Source organism: Chenopodium quinoa, unplaced genomic scaffold, assembly GCF_001683475.1.
Source record: "Chenopodium quinoa cultivar QQ74 unplaced genomic scaffold, ASM168347v1, whole genome shotgun sequence".
Lineage (NCBI taxonomy): Eukaryota > Viridiplantae > Streptophyta > Magnoliopsida > Caryophyllales > Amaranthaceae > Chenopodium > Chenopodium quinoa.
The window spans coordinates 3,967,864-3,989,059 of NW_018743389.1; the positions used below are offsets into that span (position 1 = coordinate 3,967,864).

The 21,196-nt window shown below is 32.5% G+C and overlaps 2 protein-coding genes across 2 annotated transcripts; both read left to right on the forward strand.

Annotated features, from left to right (window-relative positions):
• Positions 1-550: 550 nt before the first annotated feature.
• LOC110738294 (small heat shock protein, chloroplastic-like) lies at positions 551-1,678 on the forward strand. Its single transcript, XM_021918660.1, has 2 exons — positions 551-895; positions 1,212-1,678. Exons 1-2 carry the CDS (start codon positions 646-648, stop codon positions 1,517-1,519), a joined length of 558 nt encoding a protein of 185 aa, XP_021774352.1. The 5' UTR covers positions 551-645; the 3' UTR covers positions 1,520-1,678.
• A 9,946-nt stretch (positions 1,679-11,624) lies between these two features.
• LOC110738451 (alpha carbonic anhydrase 7-like) lies at positions 11,625-17,084 on the forward strand. The gene is made up of 7 exons (XM_021918860.1): positions 11,625-11,745; positions 11,991-12,208; positions 15,240-15,346; positions 15,787-15,889; positions 16,008-16,172; positions 16,482-16,535; positions 16,687-17,084. The coding sequence occupies exons 1-7, from the start codon at positions 11,640-11,642 to the stop codon at positions 16,774-16,776; spliced, it is 843 nt and encodes a 280-aa protein (XP_021774552.1). The 5' UTR covers positions 11,625-11,639; the 3' UTR covers positions 16,777-17,084.
• Positions 17,085-21,196: the final 4,112 nt, after the last annotated feature.

Below are 21,196 nucleotides of genomic sequence, written 5' to 3' on the forward strand. Positions count from 1 at the left end.
AAATTTGTTTTTCAATGGAAACAAATTAATTATAACTCACATAATCTGGGTTATTTTTTTATTTATATTGTTGGAGATCGTTTTGCTCCGTTCTGTTTTAATTTTTGTTTTGCATGGAAGTGACATACGTACAAAACAAAAAGGGTTGCATGTACAAAATTATTTTGCTTGATCTATATATACATCTTGACTAATACACAATATATGATTTGATTTGTATATATTTTTTTCTTTCTTTCTTTTTTAATGTTGCAAGTGATGTCTTACCACCAACCAAAGCAAAGTAACGAGGCATCATATTCCAGTAAAATGACGGAAGCAAAATATGTACAACAATTCTATCCGTATTAACTAAAACATATAAATAATGTTACAACCAGGTTTTGTACTGTTTATGTGCATCATTTTGTTAGGAAAAAGGCCTCATTTTATAATTTTGTTTTCAATAAAGAGCATCAATCTAGGAATGAACTATGAGGCTTCTTATAGAATATAGAGAAACATACAAAGAAGACAAGTAAAGGTAAACAAAAGAATTCTATATATAAGCTCCAGTGAATGAGTTAATAACATAGAACATTCTTACAATAATTACACTAAAATTTGAATCTCCATCAATTACCAAATTTTTTCGCTACAACGAGAATGGCTAGCAAGGCATTGGTGGCGTGCTCATCTTCAACTCTCATGTCGAGTAAGCCCTTTACTAACCCATTACCAATTGGGTTGATCCCACAATCTTCTGTCGTGTCCGCTACACCATCAAACAAACCTTCAAGGTCGTCTATGATGGTGCGAGCCCAACAGGCAGGTGGTCAGCCAATTGACCCTGTCCATCCCGTGACAGGTTCACCTTTCCACAAAAAAGTTGCCCTCCTTGAAACCTCCCCTTACGGTAAATATTCCACTTATATAACTATTTTTCCTTGTCTCATGCTAATATATATAGTACGTACATAATATACTTAATATTTTTCCTTGTTACATGCTAATATATATAGTACGTACGTAACATACTTAATTATTAGAGCGAGTCACATATTCAAACACGAACATAAATAAATTTAGTGCACTTTCATAAATGTCATAGGCTCTATTAACAACTAAATTTATAATTAACATTTTCTCTTGAAGAGTAAACCAAGATGTTATATCCAATCATATACAAGTTATATATATGCTTTGACGTAATACTTGTAACATGTTTGCAGTACGAACTCCCTGGAACACTACAGAGGACGAGCACGAAATCAGGATGTGGTTTGACATGCCGGGGACTAATGCAGAAAACATTGAAGTGGACGTTGTGGATAACTTGCTAGTGATCAAGGGAGAAGGTGGAATTGATGCATTTGGGAAGAAGATCTTTAGCCCCTATGACAGCAGGGTTCAATTGCCTCCAAATTCTTGGAAGGAAGAGATCACGGCCGCGTTTAAAAATGGAGTTCTTTACATAACCGTGCCAAAGATTACCAAATTTGAGCACAAAATAATCCAAATTCCAGTTCGATCTGCTTAATTATAACCAGTTACAAATGAACCGCCTCTCTTAATCCGTAGTTGATGTGTGTTATACTTACATTATACTATGAAAATAATCTCTGTTTACAATATATTTAAATGGAATGAACTATATGTGTAATGAAACACTTACAATAACCATATATTATATATGTTCCTTTTATTTACAGAGTATTTTCCTTTTCTTTTTTTTTTTATTATTTTTTTTTTATTTTTTTTTTTGTCTCATTTTCTTTTGATAAATATTAAACCATTAAATAAAGGGTGATAATGGGAACAAATAAAGCACATTATGTGAATAAATAGCATTCATTATCTAAGGCATTTATATTTTGTCGGTAATAAAGCATATTAGATGGATAGCTAAAGGCATCTCAAACAGTTGTAGCTAGAGACTTGCTTGTAATTTAAAAAATTCCTTAACTAATTGATTTACCATTGGAGCTAAAAATGAAATTAGATTGGTCATCAAGCAAAACTAATTTGCTTGAGAAGAAACTTGTCAAAAAGAGGGGTTGATATATTAAAAAAATTAAATTTAAAAAGTGATGAAGTCAGCAACTTAGAATTTGCACCAGCTTAAACAAGCATGAGAATCCATTAATGGCAGTCGAACATTCTAGAAGAAGAAGAAGAAAAAGAGAAAAGAGAGAGGAAATGTAGGAGAAGGAATTTATGATTCTCATTAATTGATCCAACTATTACAGAAATAGCTATATATAGGGAGTTATTGTCATAACAACTTTCTAACAACCAAATGTTTGTTTGTAACAAACTGAATGACGTGGCACGCTGACTAGGATCAAGAGTAATTATCTATAATACCCCCCCTCAAGCTAGAGGGTGATTGAGAATCAATAATTCCTAGCTTGGAACTAAGCTCGGAATGCTACAGAACAAGCAAATTCTTAGTAAATAAATCTACCAGTTGCTCATGACTTGGAACATAGGACAATTCTATCAAGCCTACAAAAACTTTCTCCCTAGTGAAATAGCAATCAAGCTCGATGTGTTTGGTCTTTTCATGGAAAACAGGATTCTTGCCTATGTGAATTGCAGCTTGATTATCATAGTTGAGTTGAACAGGCAATAGGTTATCCACCCCAAGCTCCTGCAGAAGCCTGACTAACCAAGTGATCTCAGATGTTGTTGCCATAGCTTTGTACTCTGCTTCAGAGGAAGACTTTGAAATGGTTCCCTGCTTCTTAAACTTCCAAGAAATAGGAGACTTGCCAGGGAGCATGACATAACCTGTAACTGATCTTCTGGTGTTGGGATAGGAAGCCCAGTCAGAGTCAGAATATGCCTATAAAGTGAGTTGATCACTGGCATGCAACAAAATGCCTTGGCCAATAGTGCTAGCAATGTATCTTAGAACATGTTGTAGAGCTTGAAGATGAGGTATTCGTGGCTGCTGTAAAAATTGACTCAAGGTTTGTACAACAAATAAAATATCGTGTTTGGTATGTGTAAGAAATTTTAATTTGCCAACCAAACACCTGTAGTGGATAGGAACACGACAAAAATCACCAGAGTCTGTATATAACTTCAAGTTGACTGGTAATTGAGTTTTTGCAATTTTAGAGACATCAAAATTGCAATCCTAAATCAACTCCTTAGAAAACTTTCTCTGAGTTAAAATGATGCCCAGAGAAACATGACAGACCTTAATGCCAAAGAAATTCAGCTCCCCCAAGTCTTTTTTGATAAAAACCTCATGCAAATGACCCTTTAAATGCAGAATTTTAGCCACATTATTACCAGTAAGGATGATATCATCCACATAAACAGCAGCAACAATCAGATGAGTGTTTGATCTTTTTAAGAAAAGAGAATAGTCATTCTTGGACTGAGTGAAACTTCTTGTTAGTAACTCTAAGTTTAATCTAGTAAACCATTATCTAGATGCTTGTTTCAGGCCATATAATGACCTCTTGAGCTTAGAAACAAGACCATATGGATTAGGAATGCCTTTAGGGACTTGCATGTATACTTCTTCTGTCAAGCTGCCATGCATAAAAGCATTGTTGATGTTTAACTGGTGTAATTCCCAATGATTACTAGCAGCCAAAGAAAGGAGACATCTCACAATTGCCATCTTTATAACAGGTGAGAAGGTTTCCTCAAAGTTAATGCCATATCTTTGAGTGAAACCTTTAGCTACAAGCCTTGCCTTAAACCTCTCTATAGTCCCATCTGCCTTAAGCTTCACTTTGTAAACTCATTTGCAGCCAATTGCCTTTTTTCCTTTAGGGAGGAGCATTAAATCCCAAGCATCATTGGCAGTGGGAGCTTAAATTTCCTTTTGCATTGCATCAACCCATTCTTGACTCTCGGAAGCTTCTAGATAACTTTTAGGCTCAGAAACAGTATTAAGATGAGTGAACAAGGCTTTGTGTGTGGCAGGAACATCATCAAACATGACCATATTGTACCAATGATGAGCAATAGTATTGACACAATCAACCATCCAGCATGGAGGTTTGCTAGGCCTATTTGATTTCCTGGCTGGGAATGGAACATGCTTATGAACAAGGTGAGAAGGAGAGGAAGGTTGAGAAGTAGAGCTGTGAGGATCTGAACAATGAGGTGAAGTTTGAGAAGAACACTGTGAAGAGAAAGTAGATTGAGAAATGGAGTCTGAATCAGAAGCAGAAGAAGTTTGGGAATGATCATCTAAAATGAAGGGTTCAGGAACATAAAGGTCAGTGTCAAAGGTTAAAGGTGTGGATGCAAGTAAGAAAATAGGATTAGGATTTGTGACAGAAGGTGAAAAATGGAAAGGAAGATGTTTCTCATGAAAGATAACATCTCTGGAGATAAAGAATTTTCTGCTTTCTAGATCAAAACGTTTATATGCCTTTTGTCCTAGTGGATAACCAATCAAGGTGCAGGGGATAGCTCTAGGATAAAAAAATTCCTGTTAGCCTTAATAGTTGAAGCATAGGACAAGCTTCCAAACACTTTAAGATGATCTAGGTTAGGTTTTGAACCAAATAGTTTCTCATAGGGACTGACAAGACCAATAGCACCCAATAGCATCCTATTTATAAGGTGAGTGGCTTCAAATAAACATTCACCCCAAAGATGTGCAGGTACCTTAGACTGAAAGTATAGAGCTCTTGCTGTTTTAAGCAAGTGTCTATGCTTCCTCTCAACAACACCATTTTGTTGAGGTGTGTCTGTGAAACTTTTCTAATGTAAAATACCATGCTTCTCATAGAACAACAACATATCTCCTTCACACAACTCTTTGGTGTTATCTGATCTAACAAACTTAATATGTGTATTGAACTGATTCTGAACAAGGACAACAAAATTCTCCATGATTTTCACAGCATCAGACTTGTTTTACATAAAAAAAAAGTCCATGTGTTTCTTGAGTAATCATCAACAGTAGTAAGGAACAAACTAAAACCATCACGAGTTGCTAACTTATAAGGGCCCCAAGTATCAATATGTAACAGTTCAAAGCATGCTGTGGATTTTATACTCCTCTTAGGAAAATAAAAGTCTAGTTTTTCTAGCCTTGGGACAGACTTGAAAAATGCTATCATTTTCTATATTACATGAAAAAAAAACCTTTCACATGATGCAACTTATTGAAAGGCATGTGACCAAGTCTTAAATGCCAAAGTTTAGCTTCTTCTGAACTAGAAACAAAAATCATACCAGATTTGCTTACTTTATTCTTTTGCAAACTTTTATTGACATCCTCTACTGCATAAAGACCAGATTCCAACTTACCAAGAACCAGGGAACAGTTCTGAATTGGATCCAAGATCACACAAGTGTCATGTGTAAACTTAATATCACATCCAAGATCCTTGCACAACTTGTGTATTGAGATCAAGTTGAACTGGAAACCAAGAACATAGAGTACATTTTTCAGTTCTATGCGATTCTGAAATTTTACATTCCCAATAATTTCAACTACAACTTGTTTGCCATCAACTAATATTATAGTGTTTGGATACTTACTGTATTTTTGATAAGTATCAAATAGATATAGTGATGAACACATGTGATCTGTAGCACCACTATCTATCATCCACCTTGTATTGAAACTTGTAAGAAGCAAGGCAAGTACCTGCTACATCAGCTGAAGCATTTGAGAGTGTAGCATTCTGAGTACTTGTATTGTCTGCTGTGCGCTGCTCCTCTTGATTTACAAGCTGCAAGAACTGATTATACTGTCCCATTGAGATATGAGCAGTTTCAATGTTATTGTCATCTCCACTTTCTTCATCTCCATGGACAATTGCTGTGATTTTTCTTTCTTTGTATTTGTTCTGTCCAAAACCGGGAGGATATCCATGAATCTTGATACACTTTTCCACTGTATGGCTTGACATTTTACAGTGCTCACAAAATATACTAGAGTGTTAGAGTAACTTGGCCTTATTTGTCCTTGCTGAAACCTATAGTTTCCTGTAGGTCTTGGTGTTGAAAAATTCTGATTGAATCTTTTAGCTTCTGTTGCAAAAGCCATATTACTGCCATCATCTAGCATAGTAGCATGTGTTTCTCTTTTTGTATTAACAATTTGTATGCCTTGTATACATTTGAGAGAGGTTGCATCATAAGTATATTAGTCCTTACTCCAGCATATTTACCATCCAGCTTTATCAACATCTGAACCAACCTTTCTTCTTGTTGTTGCATCACAATCTTCAGAGTCAATTTACATGTACAACCACTACATGTACATACAGGAACAAGATTCACACGATTTATTTCATCCCAAATTGCTTTGATCTTAGTGAAAAATTCAGCAACTAAGCTCAATCCTTGAGACAAATCATTCAGTGATTGTTGAAGAGTATACAACTGTGGTCCTGAGCTCTAAGAATACCAGTCTTCCAAATCCTCCTATATCTCTCTGGCTGAGGTAAAAAACGGAACACTTCGAGCTATACTGCTATCAACTGAGTGCAAAATATAGATAGTAACCATTGCATTGCAACGATCCCAAGCCTGTACTTCTGGTCCAGAAACAGGCCTCAACAATGTTCCATCTATGAAACTCAACTTGTTCTTAGCTGAAAGAGCAATGATCATACTTCTCTTCCATTCATTATAACCTTCACCACTAAATTTTTCAGTAACCAAGAATTAGCTGGATTTTCATAAGGATGAATGAAATAGATGCTTGAAGGATCATTGGTTAGTGTGAGATTGTTTGTTTCGGGCATATTTGATGTCAAGAAAGTTATAGCAATCACAGATTTCAAATCGAAATAAGAAAATAAGAATCAACTGAGTAATAACTCCAAAAACTACTTCAAATAATCTAGAGTTTAACAATTCTACTCAAGAAATCAAATCAAAACTTCGATTCACAACAATTCAATTAACTGATGATAAAACTTCTCCAGCAATTCAAACTACACAAAAATTCATCAAAAAAAAACTAAAAGAAATAAATCAATTAACGAGCTCACCCGCTCTGATACCATGATGAAGTAAGTCAGCAACTCAGAATTTAGTCCAGCTTAAACGAGCTTGAGAATCCATTAATGGCAGTCGAACTTTATAGAAGATGTAAGAGGAAGAAGAAAAAGAGAGAAAGAGAGAGGAAAAGTAGGAGGAGGAATTTAATTATGTTTCTCATCAATTGATCCAACTATTACACAAATAGCTATATATAAGGAGTTATTGTCATAACAACTTTCTAACAACCAAAGTGTGTTTGTAACAAACTGAATGACGTGGCACGCTGACTAGGATCAAGAGTAATTATCTGTAATAAAAATTTAATTATGAAATTAAGACTCATTTAAATCACAAGCTATAAGCTAACCATCGGCCGAAATTAAATACAAAAGAGATTAGCTTGAAATCATATGTGACATAACAAGCAAATTTGCTAATTAGCTTACCATTAAAGTTGACATAAAACTTGTTGGTCTAAAATTCAACGCTTAGTATAAGCAATTTTTGTTTGTCACATATAATAATAATTATAATAATCCTGCTAACGAGCATCTCGGGCATTAGATAACTACTCCCTTTGTCCTAATTAATTTACACAATCAAATTTGGCAAGTATGGCAATGCACTAATTTTACATTAGATATATATGACCAAATATCAACAAAATAAATTAAAACAAATTTGATTTTATTGAAACTTTATATTAATATCTACTCCCTCCGCTCTTAATATTTTGCCCCATTGCTAATTTATGGGTTAAACAATTAAAAGTTGGACTATTAATTGTCACTAAGCTATAAGAAGTAATATAGTCATTTGTAATCTTGTCGGATTCATCTCATTGTATATTTTATTAATATCATGTTTTTACTACGTATAATTTTTCCGCGCATAGAAATAGACATATATACTCCCTCCGCATTTTATTACTTGCTCCATTTCTCCATACGTGGAGTTTTGAGAGAAATAGTAGAAAATAATAAATTATGAAGGAAGTGGGGTTGGTGGAAGATTATATAAACCATCCATGATAGTAGGGAGGAAAGAGAACATGAAAATGTTGTGAAAGGTTTTCAAAAAAGAAATGGAACAAGTAATAAAATATGGGCTGCAAAAGGAAAGTGAAGCAAGTAATAAAATACGGAGGGAGCATACGCTTTAAGACGCGTGTTGGAGACTGTAAAAAGTCAAATGGAGCTAAATAAAAATGGGAAAGAGGGGGGGGGGGTCATATATTTAACAATATATATCATGATTTTAATACATTACTAATAAACGAAGGTTAAACTTAATATATGAATAGTGGAAAAAAGTCAAACATATCAATTAACCAGGTTGAGAGAGAGTAATTAATATATTAACAAGAGTAGTTGTTTTTGGATTTATTTATTTTTTTTTTCAAAGAAAAATTATCTAAAATAGTATTTAGTTTATAATACATCTCAAAATCATACATATAAATCAGTGTAATATATATTTAATTTAGTTTAATATTTTCAGTTTTACATCTTCTATCTAAAGCTTCAGGGACATTCGTAAGCTTTTACCTAATCGTTTTTGTTTTTGAACTCATCGTTTTTGTTTTAGAAATCTATAGAGTATACCCAGCCGTTAACCATTTAGGAAGGTTATTAGGAGAGAGAGTGTAAAAATATTATAAACAATTATAGAGAGAGAAAAAAGAGGAGTGAGAAAATAATAATCTAGTTTTATAACCGGTTATTGTAACATGGTTATTGAATAAAATATTCTTCCCACTTTTGCAAGATTCTCCACTCATTAAATAGTTGATGACGTGGCAATGTAAAGAATTGACACACATTATTATGATTAATGTTCAAGATGCATTTATAATTTATAACCATTGGGCAACCATTGAAATACAGGGGTTATGAAATAGTTATAAAAATGGTTACAAATGAGATGGAAAAGAGAAAAATAAATAAAAACAAATAATAACCACAATAATTGTGGTTAACCATTGGCTATACTCTTAGACAAGCAAAATTTATTGGTTTGCACTTATTAATAACTGTACCTAGGGGGCATAATACTCGTAGATGTTTTGGTTGCTCCTTTGTCAAACAACAATATAAATTCTAAGTTTCTAACGTGTTTTTGCTCCCTATTTCTTAGAATTTCCCTTTTTCCTTTTCCTTTTCCTATTTTTTTTTACTTTTTGTTTGCATAATGATGTAATTGTAACTTTTTACTTTCTAGAAAGCGGTCTATATTTTCCTGGTAAGGCCCTTCTATAGTACCAACGAACTTGAATTGGTTCGATTTTGAAAAAATCAACAACGCAAAAATGTAAAATTTCAAAGGGGTTGGTCCAAAGAAAAATATGTATCTAGTCATGCGTTCACTTCAAGAACGTTATTGGAAGCTTCATCTATTATTTTTCTAGTAATAGCAAGAAACTATAACCACATTAATTTAATGGTAACACCGTAAAATCTTCAATAATAATAATAATAATAATAATAATAATAATAATAATAATAATAATAATACACAACTTTACAATAAATTCTAGATGGTGTATGATTGCAAGGATGGGTTTTTGTTTTGGAGCCCTCACAACAACTAAATCTTTATTAGGCCATGTTCAGTTCACCTTAATAAAATAATATTCAGTAAAATTAATTTTAGTTCATTAAAAATAATTTCAGTTTGGTAAAAATAAGTTTGGTTTAGTAAAAATAATTTCAGTTCAGTCAAATTCAATAAGTATAAAGAAGAAATATAATAGAGAATCAGTAAAATTAATTTCAATTCAGCAAAACTAAGGTGAAGTGAACAGAGCTTTAGTATACAAATACATACCAATTTATGTATTGAAATTGTGCACCAAACAAATGTATTAATTAAAATTCAAGGAAACTTATAATTGCCTTTAAGTCATTAATCAAGAAGAAGAATACTTATTTCCTCTATGGAATGACTATGTTTTTTCTTTAAACATATATTAAATCACAAAAGATGGTTAAAAATAAGAGTGTGTGCAACATTAAACCATACAAATTTCAAACCTGCGAATGTTTGGTAGTAGGGAGGTGATGGGGTCTTTGTGACTTATTCCATATGAGCCTTGTAAGGAGGAGATGGGGTCTTTATGACTAATTCCATTCAAGCCTCTTAAAACCCTAAAAACGACGATCTTTATATAGAGAGTCATACATGATAATTATAAAATAATCTATGAGATATTGAAGATAAATATCTTATATATTTTTTTTATATTATCTCTTATTATTTACGACACTTAAAAATTAACAAAATTTCGGTGTCAACAGTGTCAAACTCTAATGCCTGATGTGTGCACCCTGGTGCACCCAGTTAAACAAATTAAACGGCGGAAAGAACATCCTGTATTTGAGAAAGAACATGCATTATCAAAAAACATAAAGACATCACAAAAATAACGTGATAAAAACTTTATTAAAATTTTTTGAAAAATTACTCAAAAAACATATTTATAATGTAAAGAACATATAGTTCATACTCAAAGAACACACTGACCAAACTCTAAGAACATACGATAATACAAATAATTTAAATATGACATATGATAATAAAAATAGAATTTGTGCGTCACTACCTCAACGAACATACGAGCCTAATTCAAAGAACATACTTTGTATTATTTAAACCCAAAACTCATGTTTAATCAACACATGCTAAATAACATAAATTATAATGTAAAGAACATAGAGTTGATACCCAAAGAACACATTGATCACACTCAAAGAACATATTACAAGTATGTTCTTTATCAAACACATGTATGTTATTTGTCAACTACAAATATGTTCTTTTTCAAGAATTTGTATGTTCTTTCCGCCTTTTTTATTTTTTGTTTAACCGGGTGCACCATGTGCATGATGCACCCGAGTGTACTATCCTATTTTCAGTCAAACTCTCAACTTTAAACCATCCCTTCCACCGTGGCCAATAATCATTTATACACATTCTCCTTTTAAAAATCAAAAAGAAAAATTAATTGAATAAATCAATTTACTAGAAGGGGATGATGTAATTAAGCAGTTATTACAATTAAATTATCAATAGCAAATTTGACACATGCATATAATGGATCTAAACTTCTTTTCTTCAACTCTTACCTCATTTGAAGTTTTATACTACTCTTTTTTTTTTTTAGTTGACACGTTTTGATTTTAGCACTATTCACTCACTTCTCTTTGATCGTATTTTGTGATTTATATGTAATAAAAAATATAGTCATGTGGGGTCTTGTTAGATTCGTCACGATATATGTTTTCAAAATATCAACTTTTTATAATTTTTGCTTTTTAATTATTAAAGATATTAACGATTGAATATGTGCATTGGCAAACGTGACTAAAGAAACGTGTCAACTAAAAAAAACGGAGGAAGTATTAGCCAAGTTCAAAGCGGCTGCGCATACTGTCCAATTTCCAAACATCATCCATTATTTCAGCCCTTTCTGGTAACCTACTAGATTTCCCTAATTAGCTTTTTAAATATAACTAATACACAACATATTGGTGTAAATGGAATTTTAATATCATAGACTTTATTTCATATATTTAATCAATTAATGTTTACTGTTGGTCCAAAATCTTGACTACTTCACACGGAAGGATGACTATATATATAGAAACGAATGCCTTCTAATTAATAAATTAATTACATTGAAAATGTTTATTAAGATGGAAAGAAGCAAAACACCAATGCTATGGTTTTCTCTCTTTTTTCTTGTTATTCTTTGCTCATTCTCAATACCCATTTTAGCTCAAGAAGTTGGTAAGATTTACTACATGATTTCGCTCTCTAATTTTGCTCATCGTACTAGTCGCTTGTAACCATTCATCAGCTTCTAATCCCTCGAATTTCTATTTTAACATCTTTTAAGATTATGCACATAGTCGCTTTTTTACATTAGTAACTAAAGTTTACAAGTAATTATACATTGATATGTTATGTTATGTGTTAGGTTTATATGTTAACAAAGTTATAATCATTGTAAATTATTTTACGATGGATGTTAGATGACGAAAGAGATTTCGATTACGTGAAAGGGAGCAAAAGGGGGCCGGAACACTGGGGGGAACTAAGGCCAGCATGGGCGAAATGTAAGACAGGAGAAATGCAATCACCCATTGATCTATTGCACAGGAGAGTGAAATTAACACCCAAATCAGAAGAAATAACAAGGTTCTATAAACCCGGTAAAGCAATACTCAAAAACAGAGGTCATGATATTGAGGTATTTATCTTTTATATATTATTTTCACACAAATTATTGTATGTAGCTGATCACACAGTGTGACCGGGGTTACTAGATTCGTCATAGGTTACTCGGTTAGGGATTACTTGGTTAGTTAAGATTTATCCAATTAGTGTTTTTGATGTGTGTTACCTTGACGTACGACGCGGCTGACTACACCAAAAAAGCACTATTATTATTATGTTCACAGTTTTGCGGGAATTATTGTTAAAATAAAAATGACAATTCAATACAAAATTGTCACTAGTTTATGCCTATTCATTAGCACGAATCTTTAAAAATAAAGTAAATTAAAATAATACTCCTTTTGTTCCTATTTTTTTGTCCCATTACAAATAATTGGGTTAAACTTCAATTTTTTTGACATAGATTCCCATTAATCAATAAAAAATAATATTTTTTTGGCGAACATCAATAAAAGATAATATAGTTATGTGGGCTATTGTTAGATTCGTATCATTGTATATTTTATGAATATTACGTTTTAGCGTATAAAAATGAAGTTATATATATTGCAAAACATGACTTAAAAACCGTGTAAAGTCCAACATAAAAAAAAAAAAAAAAGGGACAAGAGAGTACTAATTTTAAAAGTAACTTGTTTATCCAAATATTTAATTCTATTACCCTATTTACAGCACAATTACACTCCTCCCGTCGTTCTTCTCCCTTTCCATTCTTTTCATCATATCTTGACTTCAATTATTACAAAAAAATCATTTTCCCTTAGATAGTCAAATTTTAAACCAATGGAATATTTTATTCTCTTTAATAATGGTTCTCAATATTTCCTTGCTGGCATCATGAAATTTCTATTCCATTCGATATTTTTTTTTTATCTTAGATATGACATTTATAGTGCTTAATGTTTTCATTGTGTGAAGTATATTGTCAAATATGACCCTGATCATTTCACCTTAAAAAAAATAATATTTAGTAAAAATAATTTCAATTCAGTAAAATTAATTTCACTTCAGTAAAAATAAGTTCAGTTCAGTAAAAATAATTTCGATTCAGTAAAAATCAGTAAATTTAGATAAGAAATATAATAGAAAATTAGTAAAATTAATTTCAGTTTAGCAAAAATAATTTCAATTTAGTAAAATTAATTTCAGTTCAGTAAAAATAATTTAAGTTCAGCAAAAATAATTTCATTTTAGTAAAACTAATTTCAATTTAGCAAAAATAAGTTGAAGTGAACGGAATTGTTTCATCAAAAAATTATCTTATCCTCTTTTTAATCTAACTGTATTCTATTTATTGTGACAATAAATTTCATTTAAGCTTTGACATTTATTGTGCATGCATGTATACTAATTTTAATGGAGTGAGATGATGTGGCGTTAAAGAAGATGATATGAGTATAACTTAGGAGGTAGGGATTAGGCTTTATAAAATTACGTTTCACAAAAAAAAAAAAAAAAAAAAAAGCCTTTATAAATTTAACGATAATAATCAACATAATAACTTAAATGTGAAATAGATAATCCAGATAAAAAGAGATCAATTCTTTCAGTTATACCGTTAATAAATGAGACTTAATAATTCCTTTTATAGATTGATTGGATTGGTGATCAAGATGTACTTAACTTGGTTACGTTGGCGAAACTAGAAAATTTGTATTAGGGAGGCAACGGTTATTTTTTTCCTTTTACACAAGGCCAAATTTTATGGGCCATTGCACAAATATTTTTCAAAGCTAATACTTAAAAAACCAAAACTAAGTAAAACAAGTGTGTAAAACTTAATTGTTTGGTTGTTTGAGTTGTTAGTGTAGTCTGCACATTTATATCAAGAAAAATGAGAAAAACTAAAAGTTATCTATAAAGCCTAAAGCCCATTAACTAAATTCTTATGGTGATTAATACATATGGAATTGAATGATTTGAGTTTAATGTGAGTAGTGAAATTGGCAATACAAGGCCAAAAAAAAAAAAAAAAAAAAAAAAAAAAAAAGGATTTGAAAGTAATAACAAGCTTCTCTTTAAAAATACCAAAAAGCCAACTGAGCTATTAAAAACAACAATTTACAAAAATTGTTGACAAATTAAGCCAAGGGAAGGTCATGGCCTATCCCAGCCCCCTGATTCCGCCCTTGCACATGTTACTATGATTTACTTCCGTGATTGACATTTATCATCTTATTTATTTTAATTGGATGGTGATTGACGATGCTATCAGTACGTTGGTTTCCTTATTAATGAAAGTGACGTTTCTCTTTCCCTCTGATTTAATCCCAAGGAAAAATGTATAAATTAGGGGAATTCTTAACCCTATAGAGTAAGTGTTGTGTTTGTTTGTGAGGTTTCTCTTTCCCTCTGATTTCACCATCGAAGATGGATGTCAACTTCTTCATTCATGCGTCTCTCTTCTTGAATACTTTGTGAAATGGTGATAGTGGCAGAAATCATTGCTGTCACATAGTAGACATGGATGCTACAAACATAGCTACACTTTGCCACGTGAATTTTCTCTTTCTACCAAGGTAAACTAAATAAGGGGGCATTAGGGGAGGGAATACCCTTATCTCTGCCCCCAAAGTAACTCTGGTCCGATTGAGCCTTTTATTTTGCCTACATACTAATATTAAAAAATACATGTTTTTATTGTACAGTCATATTCTATGTGGCAGGGTTACTCGGTCGGTCAAGAGTTACTTATTCTAGAGTCACTCGATTAGTAAGTGCGTTTTCTGTGTGGCTAACTGACACACACCAAAACAGTTAACGAGTAACCCCTGACCGATTAAGTAATCATTGTCCGAGTAATCTATGACCGAGTAACCCCCGACCAAGTAACCCTGTCCAACCGAGTAATCCCTGACCGAGTAACTCCTTAATAAGTAACTCCTGAATAAATAACCTCAGTTACGTGGTGTGGCCAGTCACATCTGAAAATTTGTGTTTATTACTTTGTATATCTCAAAAAGTCATGTGTCAAAGTCGTATTTGCAATATCGTCATAAATTCAAATATAAAACATTGAAAATTAATTTCTTTTTTAATGTTAGGTCGAGTGGAAAGATGAAAGCAGCAAAATTCAAATCAATGGAACAGATTATATTTTACAGCAATCCCACTGGCTTTCACCATCAGAGCATACTATCAATGGAAAGAGGTATGTGCCATCATTAATATACAGCTAGCAATACCGTGTTTTGGCTCAATCCATTTTCAAATTCTTTGATTATATTGGTTGAGCACTTGAGCATTAAGAATTAAATGTTACGGAGTAATGGAAAGTCAATACAGGTATCCAAAAGGAGGAACCTAGCTGAGGCATTTGTTTATGATGAATTCCCCATTTTGCAATATCCTACACTAGTCCTTAACCCTAAACAAGTAAATTAATAATTTTTTTTTTTTAATTCTCCCTAAATAAGTAATTACAAATTAAAAAAAAAGGTAGAAAAGATTCAAACTTGAATTACTAATTTTGTCACTAGATCAAGACCTAATTGTTCCCTACAAAAATGAAATTATGGTCTTGAGCATAAAGTTTGTTAAAGTTTATGTATTAAAATTCAATATACATAATTTGTTTATGACCAAAATTAGGTATGATATGGAGGTGCACATTGTTCATCAAAGCAAAGACGGCAAGATTGCTGTAATAGGACGTCTTTACAAGATTGGCAAGCCTAATAAATTCCTCAAAAAGGTAATTATTCATCATGCAAACAAATTATTATCAAAGCCAATTAAAGAAAAATAAAATAATTCATTAAAGCAATTTCACTCCTTTGACTTGATCAAAGTAAATTCTTTTTTTACTGCAGCTAGAAAAGCAAATTAAGTTAATATCTGATACAACATTGGAGATAGATGTTGGCATTGTAAACCCGGCGAAGATCAAGATGAGAGGGAAGAGGTTTTACAGGTACACAGGCTCACTCACCACCCCTCCTTGTACGGAAGGTGTCATTTGGTCTGTCAACACTCAGGTACACCTCATAACTTTTTCGCTTTCTATTACATATTCATAACTGAAGTATATTAGAGTGTGAATAAAGAAATGTGGCCTATTATTCAAGGACAGAAAAATTATAGCATGGAAAGCCGCGAGCTGCTACTTGAGCAGCTCGTGCAGGGCCATAGGTGTAAGCTAGAACTTAACATGAAAAGGATCAATGTGACCATAGTTTCTATATGACAGCATTGTGTGACCATTTTTCTCAGACAGAGATATATGTGAGAATTTCTATGATCAGGTATAACTTACTGCTGAAATTTTGCTGCTGTATTTTCCACAGATTGGAACTGTTTCGAAAAATCAAGTAGATATGCTGCGGGAGGCTGTTCATGATGTAAGTTGCAACTTCCTTATACAAGATTTTATTGATTCGACAATCATCGATACGAGTACATTTCTACTGCGGATTGCAATTTGAATAATATTACCTAGTCCCTGTTTGTTTCGACAAAAATGATCAGTATGTTGCTTCTGTTTCATAACAGCATGCAGAGAAAAACGCGAGACCCTTGCAGCGCATTCATGGAAGGAAGGTGAACCTATATGCCCACATGATCAAGAATCGTCATGATTAAAGCACAACTATACCCACATGATCAAGAATCGTCAAGATCAAAGCACAATTATACCCACATGATCAAGAATCGTCAAGATTATAGCACAATGATTACAGATATCTCATATCTTTATCACATAATTTACTAGACGTTTTTAAATTTACAATAAGAGTACATATCTTTTTTTTTTTTTTTTTTGATAAAAAGAGTACATATCTTTAGTAACCTTTCATTCACACATTTTCAAACAGTCTGAGTACTGATTCAAATTAATGTCACATTATTTGTGACAAAAAATTAGATTTAAAATGTTCATTGATTGATTATACAACATAGTAAATTTGTAATCACATTTATTTGTTATTGTACTTTATTTTTATCCTCTTCAAAATTCGTTACACATGAAAGTATGCAACTAGGATGATAGTTCCACATTACCTTGTCAATTCAAATAGCATCTCCAATGTGTTTAATAAGATTTTCCCTGTAAATGGAGGCTACGATAGCAAGTATTAAACCTAGTAATATAGCCATTTAAGAAAATAGTTTCACATTACCTTGTCAAAAATGATTTTTGAATCCGGCACTTGCTCAATTATGGTATGGGAAGAACCGAAGGACCATTGCCTTGCTAAGCCATCCATGATCCCAAGTCCTATACTTTTGAAGATCCAAAATGATAAATTTATTTAGAATTGAAGTTGCGTAAGATCCACTCGAGGAGCATGAAAGCAGAGACAACGTGTGTTTGCCTTGTGCCCTTGTATTGTAGGACTTGCAGCTTGAACATTGGTGATATGATAATTTATTAGTGGTGAAATTTCACCACAATCATTGCAAAAGATCACTAGCTGAAAATTCAGGGCATAGTTGAAGTAAGGCCAATGACTTAGGTTTTATAGTGAGATAATTTACAATTCTAAATTCCAATACATATCTATGCACCTCTGGGTCCAGCCTCCCCAAACAAGGGACATATCGTGATATGACTTTGACCATACTAGATTATCGGGTCGAAGCATCTGCAAGATCAGAATGACATTTCATCAAGGACCAATAGTCACATATTATCTCATAATAAGACATTAAAATCGTTACCTTAAAAATATATATATTATACTCTAAAATATCATTCAAATGATACAGTAAGGTACGTAACATATGAACTTATCAACTAACAATAATATAAAATTGTAAACATTCAATAAACTGCCATAGTTTGTATTGGATTGCAATTTAATTGCTTTTAACATTTGGTTACATTGGACTTACAACTTGCTTTGTCACGTACACAAAATGCATATAACATGAAAACACATGTACAAAGCAGTATTCAGAATGATTAACAAGTATTTAAAATCTCAAACAATGGATGATTTAGAATGTTCCAAAACTTTTTACTCATGATGAGTTTGATGACAGTAACTAAACAATCAAATAGTTATGTTTCTCTATAACTTTTCATTTAAGCTACTAAATGTACAAGGTCTCGTGTTCATCTTTGCACTAGTACATTTCTAAACTCATTTTCCAAAAGATATTACACTTCTTGAACATTTATAACTTTTTTCTCCTCATTGAAGCTACAATAATAAGAATGTTACAAAAGTTTATATATATATATATGTGTGTGTGTATATATATATATATATATATATATATATATATATATATATATATTGTATATTGCAATGGAAAGATAACAATTGTTCATTCATATAATCACAAGTAAGAAAATCATTATTTATACTACTGTAGACACCTGATTGTGTCTCCCCAAAAACCAAACCCGGTGATGAGTACCTTTCACGTCTTTGATTAACGAGTTCGGTGAAGAGTTGAAGAGTCTCGTGAAGTTCCCTTAGGCCTTGACCATACCCCTAACCTTTTCTAAAATGTTTTAATCTAAAATCATTCATTTCGTGTCTTTAAACCCAAAATCATTCATTTCGTATCCTCAAAATTATTCATTTCGTGTCCAACTCATAAAAACGTCCAAACCAGATTATTTTGGTCCATATTCCTGTCCAATTATTTCTTGGTTAGATGAAGGTTGAAAAGAGCTTTCCAACGATATATTATAACCCCAAATCTGACTTAAAACGAATAAATTTTGGCTAAAATACTAAACCGAGCCCAAACCGGACTTAGGTCCACCTTTTTTATGACCCAATGATCATGTGGAGAGTCCAAATACCTTAATATCAATCCTAAACCAATTAAGGTTTGTTAGTAGCTTCTAGAATCCTATAGAAGGTTCTAATTTATCCATTTTAGATAAAGATTAAGGAGTTCGAAATTGAATAAAACTCCTCTTTTTGATAATCCTTGTTCTATTAGAATTTAAAGACGTTCTAATATGATTTTTATTCCTCATAATTTTTATCAATATCAGATTATTGGATAGCCCTTGAAATTATCTCTCCAATGATATATCATGATCCCAATTTCGAGCTATAACACAAAAGATATGAACGAAATACCAAACTCTATCCAAAACTGACACTGTTCCACTATTTCGGCCATATCTTTTATTCTACAAATGATATTAATTTAGTTCTAATTGGCTTGGAAAGTAGACTTCTATAAATTTCAAACAATATATTATTTATCTTATTCCAATTTCTGGATAAAAAATTATGATAAATACAAAATCTGCAAAACTGTAGGACCACCGCGCCGCGATGAACCTGTTTTATTCCGATTCGGATTCTGATCTTTTCCGATGCTTCGACTCTCTTTTTTCCCTATAAATAGAGGTCGTATCACCCCGTTTCAAACACCAACAATCATCATCAATACCCTTTCTAATACTCTCTCTCGCTCTTGATTCTTCATATTCTTAGCCTAGCCTAAATACATCCTTGATACGTTCCCCAATCAGACACCATTCCTCATTCACGAGATTCGAATACTCCTTACGCTCCTCGACGTTGCCTTCGACCTCGACGTGAAAGGTTGATAGTTCTGAGGGTTTGGTCCCAAATCTATATTTCAATTATTATTTGATTTATATACTTTGTTGATTTTATCTTTCTTGAAGTTACTAACGTGTTTAGCAAGAAGGGAGGAACATCAACGCAAGTAATTCAATTACTTAATCCTTGATTTTTGAGTAGAAATCATGTTTCCTAGTATCATGTTAGGATGTTTTTATGATTCCTAGTGTCATGTTAAGATGTTTTTATGATTCCTAGTATCATGTTAAGATGTTTTTATGTTTAGTATCATGTTTAGGATAATGATTTTGTTATGATTTTTATTAGTGACATGATAGGATTTGTTATTAATCCGTTTAGTATCTTGCCTAGGATCTTACTAACGATGTTTTGATGATGATATTATGAAGATGATTGTTGTGTCAATTATATGTTGCTTGATTATTCATGATTGATTGTTATTGCTTGATCACGCCCATTTTGCAGGTTTAAAGGGAATTTGTACTTGAAATCACGCCTAATAAGATAACTAATAATTGAATTTAGGTTTAATATGATTTTAATTCAAGTGATCACCAATAATAGATTTGATTGTGCATTAATAATCAACCAATATAGATTAAACAGGTTTAAGGCTAACTTGATCTATGTATGTTGATTAAAAAGCGCACATGAATATCATAAGAATTAATTAGAGGCCAATTTAGGGCGGGTTCAATCTCTTTTAGGTTGGATTTGTACCATCATCCCCAAATATCTAGTCATGGTTCCGGACCACTATGGAGTTACGATCTCCGTGATCGTGAATGGGGTGTAACCTTCATTCGCACCCGTGAACGGTTTACAAGTTCCTAAAACTTGTTGGCGACTCTTCTATCTCTAGCTTCCTTCCCTTGGAACGCCGCCATGCCTAAAAGCATGAACACAATGGGGCTCATCAAAAGGTTGAGTTTGAAAAATTCCCTACAGTTTTTGGCGACTCCACTAGGGAGGATTTCTAGATTGATTCCTAAAATTTATTTTGGCAATTGATTTAGAATGATTGGATGAGACTTGAAAATTCTAGATACTCATTGTGCGTAATTTTGATTAACATTGTGGCATAAGCATAAAAAGGTTCGCATTGGAAAGATCATCCTTAATGCATCAAAAACATAAGATTTTATACACGTAGGAAAATTCGGAAATATCTTTCACAACTAGAACCGAAAAAACACTACAAAAAATCGGAAAAATTTCGAACATAGAAACTGCCTCAGAATGTCAGAACCGGCGCAAGACGCCAGGAAGCATCGCAAGAAGATAGCTTCATCGCGCCGCGATGGAGCTATCGCTGCGCGACAGTTCCTGTCTTCCAGCGATGGATCTAGCGATTCTACGCCAGAGTTCTATCTTCTTGTTTTGCCCGATTCTAGTACTTTTTCAACGATTCTACTTCTTGATTGAGTTTTTTCGACTTTTCTAAACCCATATGTGTTCTACATATGGTTTTAGCCCTT